At 45.0% G+C, this 25,795-nt stretch overlaps 1 protein-coding gene across 3 annotated transcripts in view; it reads left to right on the plus strand.

Moving 5' to 3' along the window:
* The window catches only part of RIPOR2 (RHO family interacting cell polarization regulator 2), a 243,360-nt gene that overhangs the window by 209,789 nt on the left and 7,776 nt on the right, over window positions 1–25,795 (plus strand). For all 3 annotated transcript variants that reach the window (XM_075314675.1, XM_075314678.1, XM_075314676.1), the window contains 2 exons: window positions 878–961; window positions 21,401–21,491. In XM_075314675.1, coding sequence (XP_075170790.1) covers window positions 878–961; window positions 21,401–21,491 — 175 coding nt within the window. The remainder of the gene's footprint in view (window positions 1–877; window positions 962–21,400; window positions 21,492–25,795) is intronic.

The following is a 25,795-nucleotide window of genomic DNA, read 5'->3' on the forward strand; positions in this document are numbered from 1 at the left end:
GAAACAAGGGGCAGTATTATTGACCTCAGTGCGCATGCGCTGGATGCCACCAGACTCTTGACTAGTAACTTATAGGTGGTCCACTATAATGTATAGTGGCCACATTAATTTAAAGCTGAGAATGAAGGCTTTTTTCAAATACCTTCTGTTGCCAATTCTTCCTGTGAGCAGCGCTATCGCTGTCTGTTCAGTCCCCATCATTGACCCGGGCTGCAGCAGCCTCTGATGTCCAGTGATGTCATGTCAACTTCCTGAATCGGAAGTTGACCTGGCATCACCAAGGCAGGACCCAGTCTCCCTGAGTGACTGGGGTGCGGGTGGAGTTTCATCGCATGTCTTAGCCCAGCATTGTGCGCACTCTCTTCACAGAGCGTTGCAAGCACAGGCTGTTATGAGCGGTGAAACTCTGCCCACAGCCCAGTCACTCAGGAAGACTGGGGCCGGCTGGGTGATGCCAGGTCAACTTTCAATTCCAGAAGTTGACATGACATCACCGGACATCAGAGGCTGCTGCAGCCTGATTCACATAATGGGGATGAGCGGACAGCAATAGCGCCACTCACAGGCAGAATTGGCAACAGCAGGTATTCTCATTCTCAGCTTTAAATCAATGTGGCCACTATATATGGTAGGGGACCACCTATTTAAATGCAATGTTTTTCTACATAAAGTTATTACAAACAGTTTAGTGCCCTAAACCCCAGCAGTATAACAACTTAATGATGGTTCAGTGCATAAAAATCTAACAGTAACCAGTTCCTGTAATGGATGGGAGCAATTGCTGAATACACTTGGGAAATAAATCTTGAATAATGTCAAAGAAGGTGCAATTTACTAATTACTGTTTATAATTGGTTTTGGATGTGTACTTTTTCAGGCCCTGATGCACTATTGTCAGGTACTGACTCAACCTAAGGTTCACCTCCAGAAAGCTGCTTGCCTGGCTCTGAGATGCCTTCAGGTGAGTGTTTGTAATAACAGGCTATTATAACTAGTCATGTCAAATGTCTTACTTTCCCCCAGAGCAGCAAGACAGACTGACCGGTTTTACGAATAATTCTGTGTCTAAGCTATGTTGTGTGCTGGTAATGTTGTAAATTACTGGTGTTAATGGAACCACACTTTGACCTCAGGGCAGAATAGATTTTTTTTTATTATTAGTGGTAGTAGTTATAGTAATTTGCATCTTTTTATAAATGTTTCACAAATACCTTTTGGTGTAGTAAGATTTTGCATTTATCTATTCTGTATAAAAATATAACCTTTTTATGAGTGTGTTAAAATATTGCTTTTCTTCCTTATTGTATTTTGTCTTTTATGTATATATAGCAAACAATGCCTTTACTTAACTAGTCGGGTAGTCTAAAAGGAGTTTTTATTTTCTGCTACCGGATTATTGTAGGTGTCTCTATACGGGGTGTTACATGGCGCCCATTCAAATATGTTGTCAGCTTTTACAGGTTATTATTGCCCTGAGGCTCAGTATTTAGTCATAATACTTAGGCATGGTTCACCTTATGTACTATGACACATATTATTGGCTTCATTGGGGTGTCTGTCTGAGGCGGTGATAACCCGAATTCGGACAGAACTCTTGATACGGCCTATCACAAATAATAAGGCAGAATAAGACTCTTTGTGTTCTGTATGGCCACCATTATGGCAGTAGACCAAACTTTTGTGCCAGACACTGCCAAAATGGAGGCCATACAAAGCGGCTGTTTGCCTCATCATAGGGAATCGCTCCATCTAGAGTTCATCTGCATCACATATTTCAGGGTCTCAGAAAGAAGCCAAACAGAGCCACTAACGTGTGGCTCAAATATACTGTTAGCCTAAGTTTGCATCACCACAAAACACTTCATGCAGTTGTGTTCTGGCAGCTGGGGCAACACAAGGCAACTTTCTTTATAGAAAAGGGGTGTTGCTAGGATCTTAAGGGTATGTTCACACCGAGGTTTTCTTTACACGGATTTGTCTGTCTGAAAATACAAGTTTTAGACATGGTTTGGTAACAACACACTTTTTCTTTAAAGCTATTCTGATGCCTTTTTAATTGAGAGAAGTAGCAATAAAGTATTCTTTTTGGCACATTTCTGCAGCAAAAACATCAAAAAAAAAAAACAGCCGCAAAAAAGCACATTTTATCTTAATTTTCACACAGAAAGTAGACCAAACAAATGACATGATGTTTTTTTTCTAAGAAGCGTAAAAATACACAAAGGGAAAAAAAAACATGACATGTACTATGGACATGATTTTTTATTAAAATTAATGGGAAGCTTGTTGTAATTTTGGCAATGAATTTGTGGCAAAAACCATGTTAAATAACTGTGTGAATATACCCTTTAGGATCAGGGACACAAGCTCTAATGCAGGGGTGCACAAACTGCAGCCTAAGGGCCACATGCACCCTGCAATACTCTTCTGTGCGGCCATCTGCATTTTCCATGTCATGGGGTAGACCAGTGGTGCATAACACCAAAACAATGGATTATTATTAGTGATAAACGAATATATTCAGCACTATTCGTTACTCGCACGAATATTAAGGTATTTGTGATATCCGTTACTCGCCAAGTATTTTGTTATTCACTTTGAGACCCCTCCCAGCATGTTTGGTGCTTGATTTTCAGCCACTAAACATGCTGGGATTGCCTTCCAATCACAGTAATGCTGTAGCCCTCTTTGCTACTGGCGTTACTGTGATTGGGAGGCTCAGGGAATAAAAAAGACTTACTGAGATTCTCCGAGGCTGTCATACTACTTCCGAGTCCGCTCATTAGATCTCATACATATGCACTGCTTCCCCCATCCACCGTCTGTCAGCGTCCGTGACTGGCTGCAGTCAGACTGCCAGCGTCTTTGATTGGCTGCCCTCACAGAAGCTGTCTGGCTCCCCTAACAGAGTGTAAAAATAAATAAAATGTTGCAGGGTCTCCTGTATATTGACACCCAGCACAGATAAAGCATATGGCTACAGGCTGCAGCTCCCAGCCGTGTGCGTTATCTTGGCTGTGTATCAAAATAACAGGGACCCATGCGGCTTTTTTCAAAATATTTAAATAAATAGAAAAAAAAAGTGTGCGGTCCCCCTCTAATTTTGATACCCATCCAAGATAAAGCCAACAGCTGAGGGCTGGTATTCTCAGCCTGGGGAAGGCCACGGTTTTTGGCTCCTCCTCAGGCTAAAAATATCAGCCCAAAGCCGCCCAGAATTGTCGCATCAATTAGATGCGACAATCCCAGAGCTTTGCCCAGCTCATCCCGATTGCCCAAGTGCAGTGGCAGTTGAGGTAATATAAGGGTTAATGGCAACCATGATTTGTCAAAAATTACAGCTGCCACTAAGCACTGGATAAGTAATGGGGAGGGATTTGTGAGACCCCCCCATTACTAACCCTGTAAGTAGAAAAAAAAAAAACACATGCTTTTTAAAAAAATTATTAACCCCAAATGTACCTCCGCAGGTCCCACGACAATCCCGGCTCTACTATGTCCAGAGTGTGCAGTGACCGATAGCATGAGCAATCACTGTAGACTCTGGGGAACACTGACTGCAGCGGGGGGACCCATTGGTGAGCAGTGGTTATGTCAGTCGGTCAACGGAGGTCACACTCTCAGTGAAAGTGGAACCCGCTGCCTGATTGCCATGCGGCCATGTCTCACAATCCAGCAGCAGGTTTCATTTTCACTGAGAGCAGCGGGGAGCCCCAGTGTGACCTCCACTAACCTTACTGCTGGATTGTTGCATTGCATTGGCGCAGTGTCCCGCAATCCGGCAGCTTTGAATTCCAGAATCCTTAAAGGAGCCTTTAAGAGAGCCTTTATGTTTTTTGTCGTTCCCTGCTGTTGTAACACCAGGAGTCTGTGAGCTCTGGTAACAGATCACAGCCTCCAGATGTCCCAGCAGCTGGGAACTCAAGGAACATTAAAGGCTCTCTTAAAAGCTCTCTTAAAGTTACCGGCGGTGACAACTGCAGCGGCTAGTCATGTTTTCCAATGTGCCCATGCATTGCGATTTCAATTTGTAACAGTCGGGATCGTCGTAGGACATCGGGGTGTGGATTACGTCAGACCTGCCGTTTTGGGGTTTATTTAATTGGCTAAAAAGGGTGTGCCTTTTTTTTTTTTTTTTTAATAAAAGATTTTTGTCTGTCTTTTGTGTTTAATTTCTTTTTACTTACAGCATAAGTAATGGGAGGAGTCTCATAGTTCCCTCCCCATTACTAATCTAGGCCTTCATGGCAGCTGTGAGCTGTTATAAACCCCATATATTACACCAATTGCCAACGCACCAAGACAATCTGGATGAGCCGGGTAAAGTGCAAGGATTATCGCATCTAACGATGGCAATAATTCTGGGTGGCTGTGGGCTGCTATTTTTAGGCTGGGGGCCCCCAATAAGCATGGGCCTCTCCAGTCTGAGAATTTCAGCCCCCAGCTGTGTGCTTTATCATGGCTGGGTATCACAATAAGCGTGGACCGCACACTTTTTTTTTTCAAAATTATTTATTTTAATAATTTTTAAAAAGCCGCATTGGGGTCCTGATAATTTTGATACACTGTTAAGATAATGTGCACGGCTGGGGGAAGGGGCCTGTAGCCATATGCTTTATCTGTGCTGGGTATCCATATATGGTGGTCACTGCAACATTTTTTTCATTTATTTATTTATTTATTTCCTTTTACACTACATTAGGGAACCCAGACAGCTACTATGAGGTTAGCCAATCAAAGATGCCAAAACCAAATATGAGTGAGAAATGCACCCATTTATCTTCCCTATGCTGTTCCCATTCAGTTTCAACATTTTTCCATCCATTTCAGCATTTTTACGGTCCTCCCAGTCCGACTTCAAAGGTCCTCCTGAAAATTATTCGGGTTTCCCATTGACTTGCATTGGATTCATTATTTGTGACGAGTAATAAAAATTATTTGTATCGAATAACCCAAATTTTTCACTATTCAATCATCTCTAGTTATTAAGAATGGTGTGCTGTGTGGTCATTTCTGGAGAAGTTATTTTGTAGCAGAATAGGTGAGTCCTGACTCCTATAAAACTTAAAGGAATACATGAGGTGAAAAAATGGCCAGGTATGAGTGCAGTTTTATTCATTGTAGTTTACAGGAGAAGGGAATGTACCAGTTTCTAGCAAATATTGCAGTGTAGAGAGCTGAATGCATGATTTCCTTCTTTCTAGAATGGACACCCACTAAAAGCTACCTCTACCTTCCTGATAGAAATGGAGCTAGCTCCTATTAGATATTTATGCCACATTCTATGCAGTACATTTTTCAGAAGGTAATATTTCAGCCCACGGGGTTAGTTCTATCTGACAAGTGGCCCTCGGCCTTACAAAAGTTGTGAACCCCTTCTCAAATGTAAATGTGCCTCAATCAAACCTCACGTTATGCTAAAGACATGCATGTTAGGCCTAGATACTTATAACACAATAGCACATATTCACTGGATAGATACTACTAAATTCACAACTACAGAACATACTGGGGAGTACAGCAATGATCAGTCACTTACAACATTCACTATTACCTCTAGTGATTCACAAGTCACATCTTCTCTGATTGTGGACGGGTTTCTTTCCTTAAAGGGAAGGTGTCGTCAAATTTTTTTTTTTTTTCAATAACTGAAAAAATATAAACTATTAATGTTTTAATGTTATGTTTACACATTATTATTTGTTTTTAACTGAGAAAAATATTTTTAAAAAAATTAAAAGTTTGATATTTTCTACTCTTAAATACCAGGGGGAGCAGCTGCTGAAATCCTACAGAAATCCCACTGTAGAAAAATCTTGCATTACAACTGCAGTAAAAGTGGGCAGAATCTGCTCGCCTGAGTGTGATGTCACCTCCTCTCCCAATCTGGGTGTTTCCAAAAGGATAAGTGGAAACATTCCCCATCATCTGTGCTTGTTGTCAGTGAATAGAAACATTCCCCAACATCTCTGCTTGCTGTAAGGGATATATAGCTTGCAGTGCGTCGCTCCTCCTGTGTCATGTGTCAGGAGCAACGCTCTGCAGGCTATTCCTGTGTATGTATCAAGAGGAGCAACGTTCTGCAGATTGACACAAGCAGGGAGATTTACTGTATGCAGAAAAAAGAGGATGTCCAGCTCTTCAGGCAAAGAATCACGTCTTTATTTCATCATGCAGACACAGAGAATGACATGACCAGCACTACGCGTTTCAGGTGAAAACACTCACCCTTAATCATGATCAAGGGTGAGTGTTTTCACCTGAAACGCGTAGTGCTGGTCATGTCATTCTCTGTGTCTGCATGATGAAATAAAGACATGATTCTTTGCCTGAAGGGCTGGACATCCTCTTTTTTCTGCATTTCATTGGGCTGTGGCAGTGCCTGTCCGTGCTCCAGGACGGAATCGGGATTGAGCCTTACACGGTGAGCTGATTCATATAAATTGGAGATTTACTGTATACCGCGCTGCCCCACCGAGCTGCTAGGAGGAGAGGTCAGGGGTGAGCACACACAAGGGGGGGGTATTTGGTGATGTCGGGGAAGGAGTGGTGGGGACTGAGGAGCAGCGACGGCGGTGGAGGACACTGTACCGGTACTCACGCACGGTATACCGCGCTGCCCCACTGAGCAGTTAAGAGCAGAGGCCGGTGAGCACACATAAGCAAGGGGGTTGGTGGTAGCTGGGACGGTGGGGGCTGGGGAGCAGCATCGGCAGTGGGGGGAGTAGCATACCGGTACTCACCCATCCCGGCCGGTGACAGGGGGGAACCTCCACAAACACGGCGCTGATCTCAGTCCTTCTGCTGTGATCTGGACAGCCCAGGGGGCGCGTCCAGGTCACAGCAGACGCCTACTCTGTTAGTCTATGGGGTCGGATCCCGACCACTGTTCTTTATGCACAGGGGCTGCCATAAAGGAGGTGAGTAACTGTCGTTACAAACACCAAATCGAAGATGGCAGCCCCCAGTGTGTCAGTAAAAGTAGAATTAAATAAAAACTAAATAAACAGTGAGTTTATTTTTGTATTAAAAATACTTTATTTCATAATCACTATTATTAATACAAAAATAAAAAAACAGTGAGACCCTACCTTTAACTCTATTCAGCTCAGACCATCGTGAATCCTTCTACCAGGCATGACTTCTCTCTGCTGTCTAGACACTTAGATTCCTCACGTTTTCATCATCTACTCCACCTCGAAAATGCAAAGTCCCATTCTGGTGCCCAAACAGCAGTGTAATCCTTCTTATACCCTGCATATTGTGCTATCCAATGCCTTCTCACACTATGCCTCAAAAAGCTGTGCTATGCAGATCCTCCTGATTCGGTAATAGTAGTACCACAGAAAAGATCTGCTAAGCTAAATATGCCAGAATTCTGGTTTGAAGGGGTCATCTGGCGACACTCAGAGCCGCTCACTTCCAATGCCAATAATGTTACAACATGCACCATTTTGCAGCTATTGGGCATGTATCTTATCCTTTCTAATAATCACAAAATGTGCACCATACCTGCCGGTATGATGAGCAGGTATGCAGTTGGTAACATCATCAGTGCTCCTCACTTTCGCATCACAAGTCAATAGATAACTCCTTTACAAGAAAAAACTGTCTTACATGCCTTGCATCATGGGTTATTTGTTTTAGACACATTTTCATAATTGTGTGACTATTGTACATTACTTTTTGAGCTTTGCTGGAATAGTGGAAGGCTTTAATAGAGATGAGCGAACCTTTGGAAGTTCTGTTCGCCAGGTACATTCGAACCTTAAAAAAGTTTGTTTTTTGACCCCGACTTGATCTGAACCTCAATGGAAGTCAGTAATTGGGCAGTTCATGTCTCCATCCATATGAGAACACCTCCAGGAGAGGGTAGGCAGGGTTCTTCAATTTTTTTATTTTTTTTTGTTTGTGTGCGCACAACATCTGATCACGCTGATGTGACCCCCAGTGTGAGCCGTTCAAATACTGCAAGTGGCTCGCACAGGGCTGAGCATCACTCATATCCAAACACAGCGCTGCTTGCTTGAGTCGTTTGCATTCGTAATTCACTTGAACTTCAAACCCAAAGTTTGGGATTTTTTTGGTAGTCTGTTTCCGAACCCGAACTCCGAACATTGAACCTCATTTCTACTCTTGAGATTAGTGGCAGACATAGAAGTCACTGTGGAAAAACCCTGTATGGCATCTTTGTAGTCCAATAATACTTCTGTGACAGAAGCTCTTTACTGATTTAGAGGCAATAGTGGGCCCTTACCTCTTTGGCCCTGTGCAGCTACACTGGTTGCACCAATGGTTTTTCTCCCCCACTTGAGTTGATTATGCACCAACATTTAAGGGCAGGTTTTTGGCACAAAGTAAGCCAGCTCTTATGTGACATAAACTTAGGGGTGCTTTACACGCTGCAACATCGCTGCCGATATATCGTCGGAGTCACGTCGTTAGTGACGCACATCCGGCGCCGGTTGCGACATCGCAGCATGTAACACTAATGAGCGACGATCAACGATCGCAAAATCGTTCAAAAACGGTGATAGTTCACACGTCGTTCATTTCCTTATTATCGCTGCTGCCACCGGTACAATGTTGTTCGTCATTCCTGCGGTAGCACACATCGCTATGTGTGACATCGCGGGAGCGACGAACATCTCCTTACCTGCCTCCACCCGAAAAGGAGGAAGGAAGGATGTGGGCGGGATGTTACGTCGGCTCATCTCCTCCCCTCCTTTTCTATTGGGCGACGGTTCAGTGACGCTGCTGTGACGTCGCTGTGATGCTAAACGAACCGCCCCCTTAGAAAGGAGGCGGTTCGCCAATCACAGTGATGCCGCAGAGCAGGTATGTGTGTGTGACGCTGCCGTAACGATAATGTTCGCTACGGTAGCGATCACCACATATCGGCCATACGACGGGGGCGGTTCCTATCGTGCTCGACATCGCCAGCAAATGCTAGCGATGTCGCAGCGTGTGAAGTACCCCTTAGACTAGGGAGTCTAAAAAAAGCACCAAATTCATATTTCATCATAAGCCACTTTGATAAATTTGGAGAATTCTAAGGGCGGCTTTGCACACTACGACATCGCATGTGCGATGTCGGTGGGGTCAAATCGAAAGTGACGCACATCCGGCGTCACTTGCGATGTCGTAGTGTGTAAATCCTAGATGATACGATGAACGAGCGCCAAAGCGTCGTTATCGTATCATCGCTGCAGCCTCCGACATTTCCATAATGCCGGTGCAGCGACAGGTGCGATGTTGTTCCTCGCTCCTGCGGCACCACACATCGCTGTGTGTAAAGCCGCAGGAGCGAGGAACTTCACCTTACCTGCCGCCGGCTGCAATGAGAAGGACGGAGGTGGGCGGGATGTTTACATCCTGCTCATCTCCGCCCCTCCACTTCAATTGGCCGCCTGCCGTGTGACGTCGCTGTGACGCCGCACGACCCGCCCCCTAAGGAAGGAGGCGGGTCGCCGGCCAGAGGGACGTCGCACGGCAGGTATGTGCGTGTGAAGCTGCCGTAGCGATAATAATCGCTACGGCAGCTTTCACTATATATCGAACGTGCGACGGGGGCGGGACTATCGCTGCAGCATCGGTAACACATTGTTACCGATGTCGCAGCGTGCAAAGCCCGCCTAAGACTCTACTCTAAAGGTTAGACTTTGTTAGTAAAAGAGTCCCAATGTTCTCTAAAGTATTTGGTTCCACAGATAGTGCCCTCAGATATAATTGTGCCTAGCACAGTGTCCCTGGCACTAATGGGTCTAGTGAAATGGATCACTAATAGATTACCAGCAATAGTAAATAATAATTAATCCTTGAACAGAATGCTTTGCAGTGTAAATGTAAGATATGTGTAGGATCCTGAGCCCTGTGTATGCCCTTGTCAGTTGTTATGCGCGGAGCTTTGTTTCTTTTGTCATATTTTTGGCCACTGCTCAGGTAATTTGCTTCACCTCGGGCAGTTCCCACGTGTACTGTTAAACATAGCACTGACACCGATATACAGGGAAAAACCTGGTTTGCTGGTAATACCGCCACTGAGCTCATTTTGTGCAGAAAGGTGGCCTTATGGTCGTGGGAAAGTGAAGTCTTTAAGCCTCTGGGATATCTAAATGGGCTGGATATGAATTCTTCACATGACCAAAAACTGAAAAACTCATAGCACATTTCTGGTTCTATAGCAACTGGTCGGAATTGTGTAAATAAATCAAGACTCAAATATTCTACTCATTCATTTCATGCTTTTGTGAATTTTTGTTTAATATTGATGGTTTCTCATCCACAGTGGGATAGACAGGTTAATATGAAGCGTCAGTATGCTGAAGGTTATAAAATAGCCTGAACATAAAAATCACCCTCATGTTATAGATCCACCATATGTCAGAAACAAAGAGCCAGATTCATCACGTGCATTTATCACTCCAGGGGTACGGGGGTACATTTGTGCAAAAAATATTGCACATTTTTGAAAAATTACAAATCAATCAGACAAAAACATTGCACAGTAGCAAAGGAAAAATAGAGCAGACCATGTAAAAAAAGTGACTTTAAAAAAGCGCAAATAAAAACATGAATACGACGCAATAAAAAACTGGCACAAAACTAGATAAAAGCCCAAAAGCAATGGTGAATCTGCATCAAAGTGTTTATACTAGTGTCGAAAATATACCATTCTTACATCTATAGTATCCTAGTATCATTTTTCACAGTACAGTGTCATACAACAGTGCAAACAGTATACTTAAAGCACCACTGCAGCGTTTGTTTTTCAGCCCTGCAGTGGTGCTTCTAATCTAAGGTCCCTGTTCCCGGTCTTTTACTCACCCTCCGGCATCTTCACCTTTTATCGGTGCTGCTCCGGTCCCGCTGCACTATCTTGTCACTGCAATTTCTGACTGGCCAGAAGTTAGATATTATGACACAAGCTCTCAATGCAAGTCTAAAGGCCCAGCCACACACAACGACTTACCAGCGATCCCGACAACGATACAACCTGATAAGGATCGCTGGTAAGTCGCTGGGAGGTCGCTGGTGACATGTCACACAGTCAGACCTTACCAACGACGCAGTAACGATCAGCGGCCTGTATAACGATCTTGGCGGGCGTTGGGACCGTGTTAGGAGGTTGTTGGTAGGTTTCAAACACAGCGATGGGTCCTGCCCAGCAGGACATCGCCTTTGAAGAAAATGATTCGGACCATTCGTCAATGACTAGCGATCTCACAGCAGGGGCTTAATCGCTGGTAGGTGTCACACATAACGAGATTGCTGACGAGATCGTTGCTGTGTCACAGAAACTATGACTCAGCAACAATCTCGTTAGTGATCTCGTTGTGTGTGATGGGGCCTTAAGAGAGCCAGAAGGAAGCTTTCATAGACTTGTATTGAGTTGTGACCTCTATCGCGCTCCATGGAGCAGCCAAAAAGTCACTGCCTGAAACTTCGAGGAGCGTCTCCGATAAAAGGTGAAAACGCCATAGGGTGTGTATAAGATTAAGTGCAGGAAACTTAGATTGGAAGCATCACTCCAGCAATAAAATACAAAAAATACTGGAGCAGTGCTTTAATGATTGGGGGATGTCCATAAGAGCTTACAATCTTGAAGGCTTTAGGGATACATTAGTAAGCATTGCAGCATTGTCTTGGGATTGAAACAACAGTTTAGGCCATATCTTAACCCAGCTTTTAAGTTTTATGAGATGAGTTATGAAGTTAATTCTTGAGGGTATAATTGATAAAAGTAGGAGCAGTCATGTTTTAGGTGATGTCCAAATTCCAGTAGTGAAGCACTGCAGGTTATGGAGGAGGTTTTTACATTTATAAGTCTCTATTCACATACGCGATGTGGTTGCTGTTAAGAGCAGAAACCACAACGCCATGCCTGACCTTTTTTACAATGGACACTTGGCAGACTATTTTGATGTAGAATGGGGTTTATGAAGTTTTGTAATGCTGTGTATTGTGAGAGTGCCATTTTTTTTTTCTGTCAAGTGATTCCAATTTCTGAAGAAATACAAGCATAGCCAATAAGGCTACAATTTAGAGACTGATAGGGAAAAGCCAAGAAAAGAAAAAGACGAATAAGCAGCAGGATGATTGCTATTGGTAGAACCATTATGAGTTTATACATACTGTGGTATATCAAGCAAACTAAATGTGCCAGAATACTAGTGTAAAAAATTGTGGTTCATGACGTGCATCATATTTATGATGTGTTTTAGACATTTTTTTTACTGGGAAGCTATCATCAGAAAATTACCAATTGTTAAAATCAGGTTTTCACGTTACATGTATTTTTTTATGTTGCCAATGTTTTTTTTCTCATATCATGATCTTTATAAAAAAAGACTAATCTTCCTATTATTACACTGGCCACTAGGGCTTTTTAGATTCAGACTTCCTTTCCTTTCTAGATGAATTTTTATCAAGTTTCCATATTATCAGAGGCAGGATCCACCAAGCACTATAGGTGATGTCACCCTTTACCCTGATGCCCCTCCCTACACAATGACCTTTTCCACAGGCTCATTAAAGGCTTCAGTATACAGTACAGACCAAAAGTTTGGAGACACCTGTGACGACATGGACTCTCATGGGTTAAAGTTTCTTAACATTCAGCCAGACTATTGTTCTTATGTGTGCTAAGTCATGTTTGCTTAGCTATTGTATCTCCAGTCTCTTCCAGTAATCATTGTATTGTAGTTGTGTATTGATAATGTAATTACCTTAGTAGCCATTGTCTAGTCGGTGACTTGCCGACTCCATGTAGATATACTGAGTCTTTCTATGCACATCATTTAAATGAACATTATCCATGCAGCTTGAAATTCATCCAATGGGAGAAGCAATCTTGTCCAACCAATCGATGAGGACGCAGTGTATCCTAAGGGAAGGTTATGGCTATAAAAGGGACTTCTTTAAGCCACCAGGGTTGTGGAAGGTTGATGGATGCTGATGGATCCAGTCTAAGCTCTTTGGAGCTGACTAGAGGATCAGGATATCTTATGGCTTCAATCTAGGGACTCCGGTCCCGGTTGGAGACCATATCCACAGCCTAGGGATTTCGACTCCGGCTGCCAGGATTTTAACATCAAACCAGGACTACCTAAGGAGGACACTCAGGTTGGGACAGTTTAGTCACCTGTTACAGACTTTGCAGACCTCAGACAGCTTGGAACCTGTGAGGCATGGACATTCTAAATCCCTGGTGAGCCAGCGGAAGGGTGAGACTCTGTTGCCTGTTACATTTGTGTGTTTTCTCTGGTTATGTGTTATGTGCCGTTAATTGTTTGGGGATCCAATAAAGTCTAATTATTGTGGTTCCCTCACCCTGTGTTGTCTGAGTAGTGTTACGCCCACGGTTAAGGAGGCCGGCGTTCAATTGGGATGAGCCCTGAGCCACGCTGTCTTTCTAAAGGCGGCGGGTTTTAGTGGACGAGAGCACCCACTGAGCCCCGTGTCTCCACAACACCTCATTCAAAGAGTTTTCTTAATTTTCATGACTCTGAAAATTGTAGATTCACATTGAAGGCATCAAAACTATGGGGCCCTTTGCATACTACAACATCGCAGGGGCGATGTCGGTGGGGTCAAATCGAAAGTGACGCACTTCCGGCGTCACTCTCGACATCGTAGTGTGTAAATCGTTTTAACTACGATTACCGAGCGCAAAAGCGTCGGTATCGTATGATCGGTGTAGTGTCTGTCATTTTCATTATTTTGGCTGCTGCGACGGTACGATGTTGTTCCTCGTTCCTGCGGCAGCACACATCGCTGTGTATGAAGTCGCAGGAGCGAGGAACATCTCCTACCTGTGTCCCATCTGCAATGCGGAAGGAAAGAGGTGGGCGGGATGTTTACGTCCGGCTCATCTCCGTCCCTCCGCTTCTATTAGCCGCCTGCCGTGTGACGTCGCTGTGACGCCACACGACCCCCCCCCCTTAGGAAGGAGGCGGGTCGCCGGCCAGAGCGACGTCGCAGGGCAGGTGAGTGCATGTGAAGCTGCCGTAGCGATGATAATCGCTACAGCAGCTATCACCATGATATCGCAGCTGCGACAGAGGCGGGGACTATCGCGCTCGGCATCGCAGCATCGGCTTGCGATGTCGTAGTGTGCAAAGGGCCCCTATGAATTAACGCAATCGAGATAGTTTGGGGTGAGCTGGACCGCAGAGTGAAGGCAAAAGGGCCAACAATTGCTAAGCATCTCTGGGAACTCCGTCAAGAGTGTGGGAAGACCATTTCTGGTGACTACCTCTTGAAGCTCATCAAGAGAATGCCAATACTGTGCAAAGCAGTAATCAAAGCAAAAGGTGGCTACTTTGAAGAACCTAGAATATAAGACATATTTTCAGTTGTTTCACACTTTTTTGTTAAGTATTTCATTCCACATGTGTTAATTCATAGTTTTGATGCCTTCAATGTGAATCTCCAATTTTCAGAGTCATGAAAATAAAGAAAACTCTTTGAATGAGAAGGTGTAAAGGTGTGAAAAGTTTGGACAACTTTTGGTCTGTACTGTACAAGATAGGGTTGGGGGTCTGACCATGTCTATTTACATGTGTTGTTTCCTGAAAACAGTGTGAGAGGACTCATGAGTCAGCCGTGATAACTCCTCCTGGTGAGTCAGCTGCAGTGTTATGTGGGAGGGCTGCTGATCCTGATGAGCCAGCAGCAATCGCTCCTCCCAGCCACCAGAGGGAGGTCTGTGTGACCTAGAGGAAGGAGGGGAGGGACTCAGAGCAGAGGGACTGGAGAGAGGTGGCTGCCGGTGTCCTGGTCGGTGCTAGCAGACCTGGGGTGAGAGAGGCTGCTGACTGCTGTGTGAGCAGAGCCAACTCAGCTGCTTGTGAGTGGATATAAACAGCTACCTGAGAGAGACAACTACTGCAGATCGGATATCCCTTTGCCTGGAGACTCCCCTGGAGATAAATACGTGTAACAGTGAGTCCTGAGCTCAGGCCTGGCCTATATCTTTTTGCGGACACTGACTCAATAGGGGTTTTGGCACCAGACCAGGTCTAATATATACTACGCAGCAGCCATTGCTGCAGTACTGTTTGTGGATTTGTGCTAGCAAGTGGTAAACCCCGGGGTACTTTCCTGTGTTGCTTATATGTGTGGGGGAAGTGTGGGGAATTAGAGTGTCTGCTAAGATTGTTAATTGGTGTGCTAATCCAGGGACAGCTCCTTCATACATCCAGTGATTTACACCTTGGAGTGTTTCCAGAAGTTCCTGGTTAGGTAAACTATTCATGTTGGTTCCTGTCCTACTGGAGTCAGTCCTTAGCCCAGCAGTCTGATCCCGGTTTAGTAATCGGGAGCCTGTACATTTCTTTGTGTTTACATTTGCTTTACATCCCTGTTGCCTTTATCGGATTATAAAAAGTTTGCAGTTAAACCTAGTCTGGTCTCATTCCTCGTTCGTGACCCGCTGTATCCTGGGAGTAACCTCTCAGTTTCAAACCAGCAAGAACTAAAAAGCTCCATTGGCCAATGTGAAAATTGAAAGAATTTTTTTAAAATTTTAACACAGATTGTAATATGTAGAAGAAGAAAAAACATTCAAACAACATAATTTTCTTATGATGGCTTACCTTTAACATATTTCACATGACATGGTGTGGTGGAAGTGTGATGGCATTTGGTTTATTGGAAAAGGCTGTGACCTAATGTGCATGACAATGTGCCGGAATTGTGTTGCACATTTCTGGCCCTAACTAAGCAAACCAGTAGGTGGTTAAAACCTTGATTAAAAAATTATATACTATAGATTTCCAAACAGCATGAACCTCATGATAAATGTGCATTTTAGGAATGTCTAGACCAGGGGTCTCAAACACGCGGCCCGTCAGGCTGCTTCGTGCGGCCCCCAGGCCCGTGCCCCTGTTCACTATCGCGGCCGGTGCAGGGGACGCAGCCACTGTCTGCACTTTGTTAGATGAGTGTTTTGCCGGCGCTGCGTTCTCAGAGGCAAGGACTGTGCGCGCGCAGCGCCGGCAAAACAATCATCTGATCTGACATAAATCGCTGCCAGGGGCTGTGGCCCCTGCACCGGCCGCGATAGTCACCGGCCTGCAGACAGCGAGAAGCAGAGGTGAGGAGCCGAGGGAATGCGGGACAGGTGAGAAGAATGGTGTTTTTTTATTTTTTGTGTATGTGAAGGACGGCACATTAACCCCTTAGCGACCTATGACGTACTGGGTACATCATGGCTCCCTGGTACTTAAGGATCCATGAAATACCCAGTACGTCATGGCGAAATCGCAGCCCCGGTGGCTGCGATCGCTGTTTGCATAGCAAATACCTTAGATTCGGGGAGGAGGGGACCTCAGGAGGGGTGGTGTCTCCTCCCCGGACCTACGGAGGCTGTGATTGGCTGTGCGGCATTCGTCAGCCAATCACAGCCACTGTAATGTTCCAGCCATTGAAAATGGCTGTAACATTGAAATCCAGCCATGATCAGTGCAGCTGTAGCACCGATCATTGGCTGGAGCTGGGTGACCTCAGTTTCACCCGCCCCCAGCTCTGATTGGAGAGACCGGACATGTGACCGATCTGTCCAATCACTGTGGATCTGGGGCCAGAGACCGCCCCCTCAGCTTCACTCAGGAATCTGTGGGTGGAAGCCGAGAACGATCGGTAAATTATCACCTTTTACCCGCCGCCGCCACTGCCCCCCCCCCCTTCCATTACTACAGGATGGGGACATTACTATAGAATAGGGACAAGGTGGGCACATGACTATAGGATGGGGACAAGGTGGGCACATGACTATAGGATGGGGACAAGGTGGGCACATGACTATAGGATGGGGACAAGGTGGGCACATGTCTATAGGATGGGGACAAGGTGGGCACATGTCTATAGGATGGGGACAGGGTGGGCACATGACTATAGGATGGGGGACAAGGTAGGCACATGACTACAGAATAGGGACAAGGTGGGCACATGACTATAGGATGGGGGACAACGTAGGCACATGACTACAGAATAGGGACAAGGTGGGCACATGACTATAGGATGGGGGACAACGTAGGCACATGACTACAGAATAGGGACAAGGTGGGCACATGACTATAGGATGGGGGACAACGTAGGCACATGACTACAGAATAGGGACAAGGTGGGCACATGACTATAGGATGGGGGACAACGTAGGCACATGACTACAGAATAGGGACAAGGTGGGCACATGACTATAGGATGGGGACGAGGTGGGCACATGACTATAGGATGGGGACATTACTAAAAGATGGGGACATTACAAGGATGGGCATAATACTATTGGATGGGGACATTACTATAGAATAGGGACAAGGCTGGGGTCATTACTATAGGATGGGGACAAGGTGGGCACATTACTATAGGATAGGGAACATTACTAAAGGATGTTGGCCAAAATTTCTATATAGATAATTGTAACACTATTAGTTACAAGAAAGGGATAAAATGTAAAAAAAAAACAAAATAAGGCATGACTTTTTTTTAACATCAAATTTATTTTTTTTAGATTTAACCAAAGAATGTGCACATTTGTTATAATAAACAAGTGAAAAATGTTGAAAATCAGTCATCCAAAGGTGTGTAAAAAATATATATATGGTACCAATAAAAATGTCACTTTGTCCTGCAAAGAATGCGGCCCCCCAAATTATTTTTTTCCTCGGTGCGGCCCATACACCCAGCCGAGTTTGAGACCCCTGGTCTAGACCAATAACTTATGCATCTTGGATTCACTGACTGTCCTCATGTCCATCAAATTGTGGTTATTCCTTGAATTTAGGATTAGATTGGCAGAGTTGTTATATAGATATCTATGACCTATGCAAGGAAAAAACAGAGTTTATCACCCCTTGCTGTTGAAACATTCGTTTGTATGAGAAATCCTAAGCCGATGGGTGCTAATTTGGTGAGCACAGCGATAAAGGTAAAGGACCAAAGAAGGAAAATCCAGCATTAACAATCCGTAAATTAGATTTTTTTATTTAAAATCCATTAAAAAAAGTTGATTAAAAGCACCAATAGTAACATTACGGTGCAGACGTGTTTCTGGCTATACAACCTCAGTCAAAGTAAGACTAAGGTTGTATAGCCAGAAACGCGTCAGGCCCACAATGTTGTAGCGCTGGATCTTCCTTCCTTGGTTCTTCGATCTGTTGCCTATGCCGCCTTATTTTAGTACCTCAATAGTCAATGACCTATGTAAAGCAGATTGAAGTGAGCTGTGGACTAAAGTATAAATAATGGCAGGTAAGGAGGACAGATAGAATCAGACACAAGAACAACTGAAGCCTAAAATATGCAGCTAGTCTGGAAATATGAAACTCACAAGAGTAAACTTAATTCTGTAGATCTTCCATTCCAGACATGAAATTTATTTGTGTATGTTTCAGTAACATCACCATGACATTGAAAAAGTTGTGTGTGCAAGTTTCTTGGCTGGGATTTCTCAGTTTGGTAGTTTGCTGTCTACATGGCTGGCACTACCTAAGACCGCATTAAAAAGTCCTATTGTGTAAGAGTTTGAATTTCTTAAAAAATCTCTGAATCCTGGTGCCAGAGTCAAGGGTAGAGTCAGTTAGATGTTCATTAGCTGCACCAATCCGGCCTTTGTCTGCCGCTCACCAGGTGGCATGGGCATGTGTCTGCAGGTCTTTTTGAAGTCTATTTCTTTGACGGTTATCTCCCTAGCGCCTAAGACCAGTCGTGTACATTTTACATGCTGATCTTGGCAGCATAATAATGGAACTGATTCAACACACACATAACTGTATGCAAAATCTTGTAAAGAATTGAAGTCAAGAACAACCTTTATAGTTACAAAAAAAAATATCAAATGTGAATATTGTTCATTACTTTTAGCAGTTATGCATAGTAGAATCATTATGTCAGAATACGGGGAGCGCTTTTCTGGAGCTTCAGTAAAGACATTCTTATATGTCATCCTCTAAAAACTCCAACTAAACACCAGCTTTGTGTACAACATGTATTCAGGTGAGGAAAAAAACTTAAAGCGGTATCCTTAGGAAAAATCTATGTATATAAACATACTCTTACAAGGTTTGTACTTTTGCATTTGGTCCTTTTGCACAACGGATTGGTATAATTCTGGTACAAGCTACACACATCCCCGATTCACCAATACCAGTAATTTTCACACCGGTCTTTGAGTCAGATGCTCCTGAATCATTAACAGGCGCGAGTGTCTGACAAGTGGTATGTGCCTCCATGTGGGTCGCTACATATGTCACTCCAGGTTTGTGGCAAAAAGAATGCCACAGCTCATCATAAATTAGATGAGCAATGGCATCAGCTCCATCTAGTTTGGCGGAGGTGGAAAAACCTGGAGTGAAAACTACAAAAATCGCAACATTTTTGATCAACTCTGAGTTGCACAAAAAATTTGTGGGTTTTTTTCCATGCAATTTACTCCAGAATTCTGGCAAATTTTCCTTTGATAAATCGGTGGCTATAATGTCACTGTTAATCTCACAAGTAAAAGGGGTCTCCTAAAAATACTATCCATAGCTGTTGACCAATTGCATGTGTCGCCAATAGGTTTTTCTTTCCATCAGCATAACATGTGTGCCGCACCTAGGCAGGCGAGCTGATCTGATCTGGGATTACTGTGGCTCGAGTGTCCCCGGACCCGGGGTTTAGCAGACACTCGATGAAGGGGGGTATTTACAAGGGAGAAGTGTTCGTGATGCCACCTGCGGGTTGCGGTAATGGGCATACTGCCGCTGCTATGTAAGGGGGTCGGGGCTGATGGAAAGGAGAAGCTAGATGTGAGTCCCTCCGCAGGTAGGGAAGGCCCCGGTGCCCTCGTGGTGTTTGATCTAGGTAGATAGTGCAGGAACAGTCTATGAAACCTCTTGGTGTTGGATGAGGTGCACAATGCAGGAAACAGGGACACGCACTGCTGGTTATCGTGGTCCTAGATGAGGGGGATGGTGTAGGAGACAGGGACCACACACAGTTTGTAAACCAAGTCCTTACTCACTCAGAGCTCTGGGACGCCCGTTCTGGTCTCGGTACTATCAGTGCCAAGTAGTGATCCAGTTGCTCTACCTTTCCACTTTATATTGAAGTCTGTGGTGAGATCCCAAGCCTGAAACTTTGGGTTCTCTGGCTGTTTTACAGCCCCTTTGTCCATCTGGCTTGCAGCATAGACCCTGTAGGGCCGGTACTTGGAGTCTCGGGACCCTGGTCCGGAATCGGTGCTGCTGTTGCCCCCAGATCTTTTGGGTCAAAGAGGGTCGTGGAGATCCCTCCCTGGGCAGGTTAATTATCAGGGCACCTGAAGCTCTTCCCTGATCTAGGGCCCTGTGCCCTGTCCGTGCACAGTTCTAGAGGGATTTGCTGCACCGTCTTGGCGTCCACTGCCTCTCCTCTAGGCAGTGTCCTTGGCAAACCTCAGGTACAGGTCACCCCTGACTGGCAACTGTCCGCCTCAGCTCCTGGGTCAATGCTACACACCCAGCTGGCAGGTTCCCCTCCTAGCTCCCCACTCCTGGGAGCTCTGCACTCCACTTCCAGCTCCTCTCTCTTTGGAGCTCGCCACTAAACTGACTTGTCCCCACCCACCAGTCTGTCTAGTCCCCCTGGGTTGGCCTAATAGACAGCTAACACAACACCCTGGTTTTTGAGCAGCAGTCACTGGTTGGGTGCGGTAGCTGGGATTTGTGTGTTGTGGTGGTAGTGGCACTGAGTTCCCTGGGACCTTGGGGAATAGGCCCTGCACCCTAGGAGAGGATGGAGGTCCCTGTAGCACCCTGAAACCTTCAGGGGCGCTACACATGCATACTCAGTTTGACCGAGCATGCATGTGGTCTTATTCGGGAAAATGAATGAACCACTACCAGAAACTTTTAGCAGAGCAACATGCCTGTTCCTGTTTCTTCATTTTTTCGACATCTTGCCATTTTAGTAGGCTATTGACTTGAATCTCTGACTTGTGACTTCCTAACCAGCTACACAACTAGACTGCATGATGAATAACCCATGCTGAACATGTGGTAATTTGGAGTATACAACATTTTAATGTGCAAGGGGTCAAACTGTGCACCTGAAGGAAGAAAGCTTCTGTAAAAATATGCAAGAAAAATCTTCGGAAAATGGTTTTGGTCAATGGTGCAAATTATTTTTTTAGTTAACCTTCTGTATAATTTGTGATGTTTCAATGCCTGATGCCTTAATGTCCAAGGATGTCTCCAATTATATAGATATAAAAGAATGATTGAAAGATAATGTCATTTTCATAGGGCAATTAGACTGTACATTACAGGTGTTCATCACCTGCCTCTGGTTCTCATGATTGTTTTGTACTTTTATAAATGTTGAACTCAGCCAACATATGTCAGCTATGTAACCTTGTGCACTTTGTGTATTTTAGGCGAAAGAAAGCATTAATATTCTTGTCACCATCTGTCAGTCTGATAATGAAGAGCTTAGTAAGGTTGCTTCTGAGACATTGCTGTCTCTAGGTAAGTCCATTATATATACATTCTAAGTGCACCAGAGTCATAAAGTGTCTTATATAGGAGCGTAACATAGTCTTCTGTAAACAGATATTATATTTCTTAGGGAATGTCTAAACTAATGGCTGATTTTTGATCATTCATACGATGATTCACAAATTGAATACCATTGCAGCTTAAAGAGGTTATTCGACCTTTGAACCATCCTTATACATATAGCCAGTATAACTGCTTTGTGGTGGCCGCATGTTTTTGCCAATCTTGCAAATAAAGTAAAGGGGTTATCTGACTTTTGGTAAAAATAAAATAAAAACAGTAGTACATGGTTTTAAGTTTTAAAGAAGACAGTAGTCCATCAAGTTTAACCAGAAATGTTAGTGCAGATGAAGTCAAATGCCCTATGAGGCAGATGCTCATTTCTGCATTTTTGGTAATGTTCTTTCATAAACTCCACATGCGTCAATCAGACTAGTTCCCTGGATTACCATGCTATCACAGAATCTTGTACCCATAACTTGTGATCTTATATTTATCAGAAAAGGCATCCAGACTCTTTTCTTTTAAGTTGTTGAGTTACAAGATTGTATAGCAGAGAGTTTCATAGTCTCACTGCTCGTATAATAAAGACGGTGATTAAAAGGGTGCTCAATCCCCCAACACAGCTACACTGTCTCCATTGAGATGCAGCGCATCCATAGCATAGAACTGGTAGCCAACAGAGAAGTCAGCTCAGATTTCCAGGAACTTGAGACCCTCCTTCTTGTACCAATGCCTGGACTCCCTATTCGCCCACTGCCTCTCAGGAGTGGCATTTGATACAGGTGGTATGTCAGATAATACCACCTTTTTAAAGATCTTGCCATAAAGGGTTGTTCTGACAGATAAAATGTATTTTCTAACTATCTATCCTTGCCCTCTAACCAGTTCTGTGATTCTCTTTATTATAGAATTAGCTACACTTCTCCCCATCTAATACCTAAGGCCTGTGCCACAGTCACGTGAAAAAATCGTACGTGTGACGATGTCCGTTTTTGTAGTCCATGTTCTGTTTTTGGAGTCAGTTTTTCCTCTCCGTGTAGTGTCCGTGTGCATTACGTGTGTGTTACGTGTGTGCGTTTTTCTGTGCGAGTAATAAGTCAGTGTGTGTTCCGTATGCTTTCCGTATTTCACATCTTCATCAAATGAAGTTAATGATTATTTGTTGGGAATAATGGGGGGTGAGTCTCTACAGCTGCAATCAGTTTCTCCGTGTCCACCCGTGGAGCCATGATAATTTTTAAAGATATTAATAATCCCAAAACCTGGATAAAAGCATGCAGAACAACACCACAATGCTTGCTGCAAACATATGCAAAGTAAAAAGCAGATTTGAGCAAACAAAAATATGGTACCTTGGCCACCTGCAAGTATTTAAAATTGTAACAAACTTGATTTGAGTCACACGGACACGGACTGCACGGATAGCACACGTACATCATCCGTGTCAACACGGACCTATAGGATGTAATGGGTCCGTGAATACGTGATCCTGAAGCAACACAGACATGTCAGCGCTTTTTCTAAACGGACACACGTATGCACGGAACGTACACACGCTCCGTGCAAAAATACTGACGTGCGGCTTTTAACATGAAAATAAATGATTCATCGTAAGCACGTGTCTCCGGTACATGCAAAAAATGGCAAACACGGACCGGAGGCACGGATTTGTGACGGAGGCCTAAAGGTGTTTTTTTTTACTGTACTTCTGTCACGCTCGCCGCCGGGGATGGTACTGCGGCAAGCAAAAGAGGACCCTCTGGACCACAAGAAGACCCCAGACCTCCCCTTTTGTGGGGTAAAGGCAGGGACTGTGGCAGCTGACCTCGAGCGCAGGGGTAGAAACAGGAGCAGACAGGACTGAGTCTGAAGTGTAGACAGGGACATGAGGGTAGCAGAGGCAGATGGCATGGCCAGGGCGAACAGGCACAGTCTCTGGTATGGCGAGTGGCACCAGGGTATCTGAGACTGGAGGCACGGTCAGGCTGGACAGGCACAGTCGCTGGTGTGGCAAGGGCCACCGGGCTAGCTGAGGCTGGAGGTATGGCCAGGCTGGACAGGCACAGTCTCTGTGGCAAGGGCCACCGGGGTAGCTGAGGCTGGAGGCAAAGCCAGAACGGACAGGCACAGTCTCTGGTGTGGTAAGGGCCACCGGGGTAGCAGAGGCTGGAGGCACAACTGGGATGGACAGGCACAGTCTCTGGTGTGGCGAAGGCCACCGGGATAGCTGAGGCTGGAGGCATGGCCAGGCTGGACAGGCACAGTCTTTGGTGTGGCGAGGGCCACCAGGGTAGCTGAGGCTGGTGGCACAACCGGGATGGACAGGCAGGGACAATAGCACCGACAGGACAGAACAGACAGGTAAGGGAAACAAACAGGACCAACTGGATGGGACAGACAAGGGGACCTGACAACTAGCTAGCTAGAGCACTGGACACTAACTAGCTAAACTAGGGAGTTGACCAGGCAACTTCCCTAGTGGGATCTTGCCTTAAATACCCAGTACCTCTCAGCGATAGACTGAGAGGCACTTCCTAGGAGTGGTGCGCTGGCCTTTTAAGAGAGGGGCATTGGTGCGCGCGTGCACTTCTTTTGAGCGCTCCCAGACCTGTGATGTGCATGCAGACTCCGGGAAGTAGGAGGAAGAGAAGCCCAAGTGGGGGAGAGGCAGGGACGCCAGGCAACGTGGAAGGAGTTGGCTGCCACGTTGAGTGACAGCGCGTCCCTGCATAAGAAGGAGGAGAGAAGGGATGCAGCGTTACAACTTCCTGTGATGTTTTTTTGAGAAATTTAAAATTTCTTTAGATCTAACACAGGCAGTGATAATCTCATGCTGATAAAACATTGTATGGAAACAACAGCACAAAGCCTAGTAATTGACACATACCTGAAATCAGTGTTTCACCCAGGTTACATAACAAGAACCTGCTGACAAATTTGTTTTAAGAAAAATCATACTAAGAAACAAAACACACTCAAGCTCACATCATCACATTTTACAGATGCTTTTAAAGATTCTTTTATGTTCTTAGCTGCAACACAGCCTGCAACTCACTGTTCGGTTTGCAAAGACTATGGAATGAAGAACAAAACAATATTCCGCTTTACAATCCCACCCAGATCCAGTACAAAATCTTCAACGGTCCTCATGATCTTTGTTTAGATGCCACTGCTGCAGCCAAACTGTGCCCTTTAGATGTATTTTTTTCAAAGGTTATATAGTCCCTTTAATTCTTTTGCAAGACTGGAAAGAACATGTCATGATACACAACACAGATATACCAGATAACTTTGCAGTCATTACAAAGTAGTTACACAAAATCGTGTAAGACTGGTGTCTTTTTGTGAAGAAATACCAATATAACTTATAGCACTAATCCAACATGCTGGAACGTTCCTTTGATTATATTGATCCTTTACTGGAAAGATCTATAAGAAAGGTTGTTTCCTTAAGGCCCAGTCACACTAAACAACTTACCAGCGATCCCAACAACGATACAACCTGATAGGGATCGCTGGTAAGTTGCTAGGAGGTCGCTGGTGAGATGTCACACTAAGCGACGCTCCAGCGATCCCACCAGCAACCTGACCTGGCAGGGATCGCTGGAGCGTCGCTACCTGGGTTGCTGGTGAGCTGTCACACAGGCAGATCTCACCAGCAACCAGTGACCAGCCCCCAGCCAGCAGCGTCGCGTGGAAGCGATGCTGCGGTTGGTAACTAAGGTAAATATCGGGTAACCAACCCGATATTTACCTTGGTTACCAGCGCACACCGCTTAGCGCTGGCTCCCTGCACACCTAGCCACAGTACACATCGGGTTAATTACCCGATGTGTACTCTGCTACGTGTGCAGGCAGCAGGAGCCGGCTTCTGCGGACACTGGTAACCACGGTAAACATCGGGTAACCAAGAAGCCCTTACCTTGGTTACCCGATATTTACCTTCGTTACCAGCGTCCACCGCTCTCACACTGCCAGTGCCGGCTCCCTGTTCCCTGCACTCCTAGCCACAGTACACATCGGGTTAATTACCCGATGTGTACTGTGGCTACGTGTGCAGAGAGCAGGGAGCCGGCACTGACAGCGTGAGAGCGGCGGACGCTAGTAACGAAGGTAAATATCGGGTAACCAAGGTAAGGGCTTCTTGGTTACCCGATGTTTACCGTGGTTACCAACGTCCGCAGAAGCCGGCTCCTGCTGCCTGCACATTTAGTTGTTGCTCTCTCACTGTCACACACAGCGATGTGTGCTTCACAGCAGGAGAGCAACAA

This window comes from Anomaloglossus baeobatrachus, chromosome 6, assembly GCF_048569485.1.
Source record: "Anomaloglossus baeobatrachus isolate aAnoBae1 chromosome 6, aAnoBae1.hap1, whole genome shotgun sequence".
NCBI lineage: Eukaryota > Metazoa > Chordata > Amphibia > Anura > Aromobatidae > Anomaloglossus > Anomaloglossus baeobatrachus.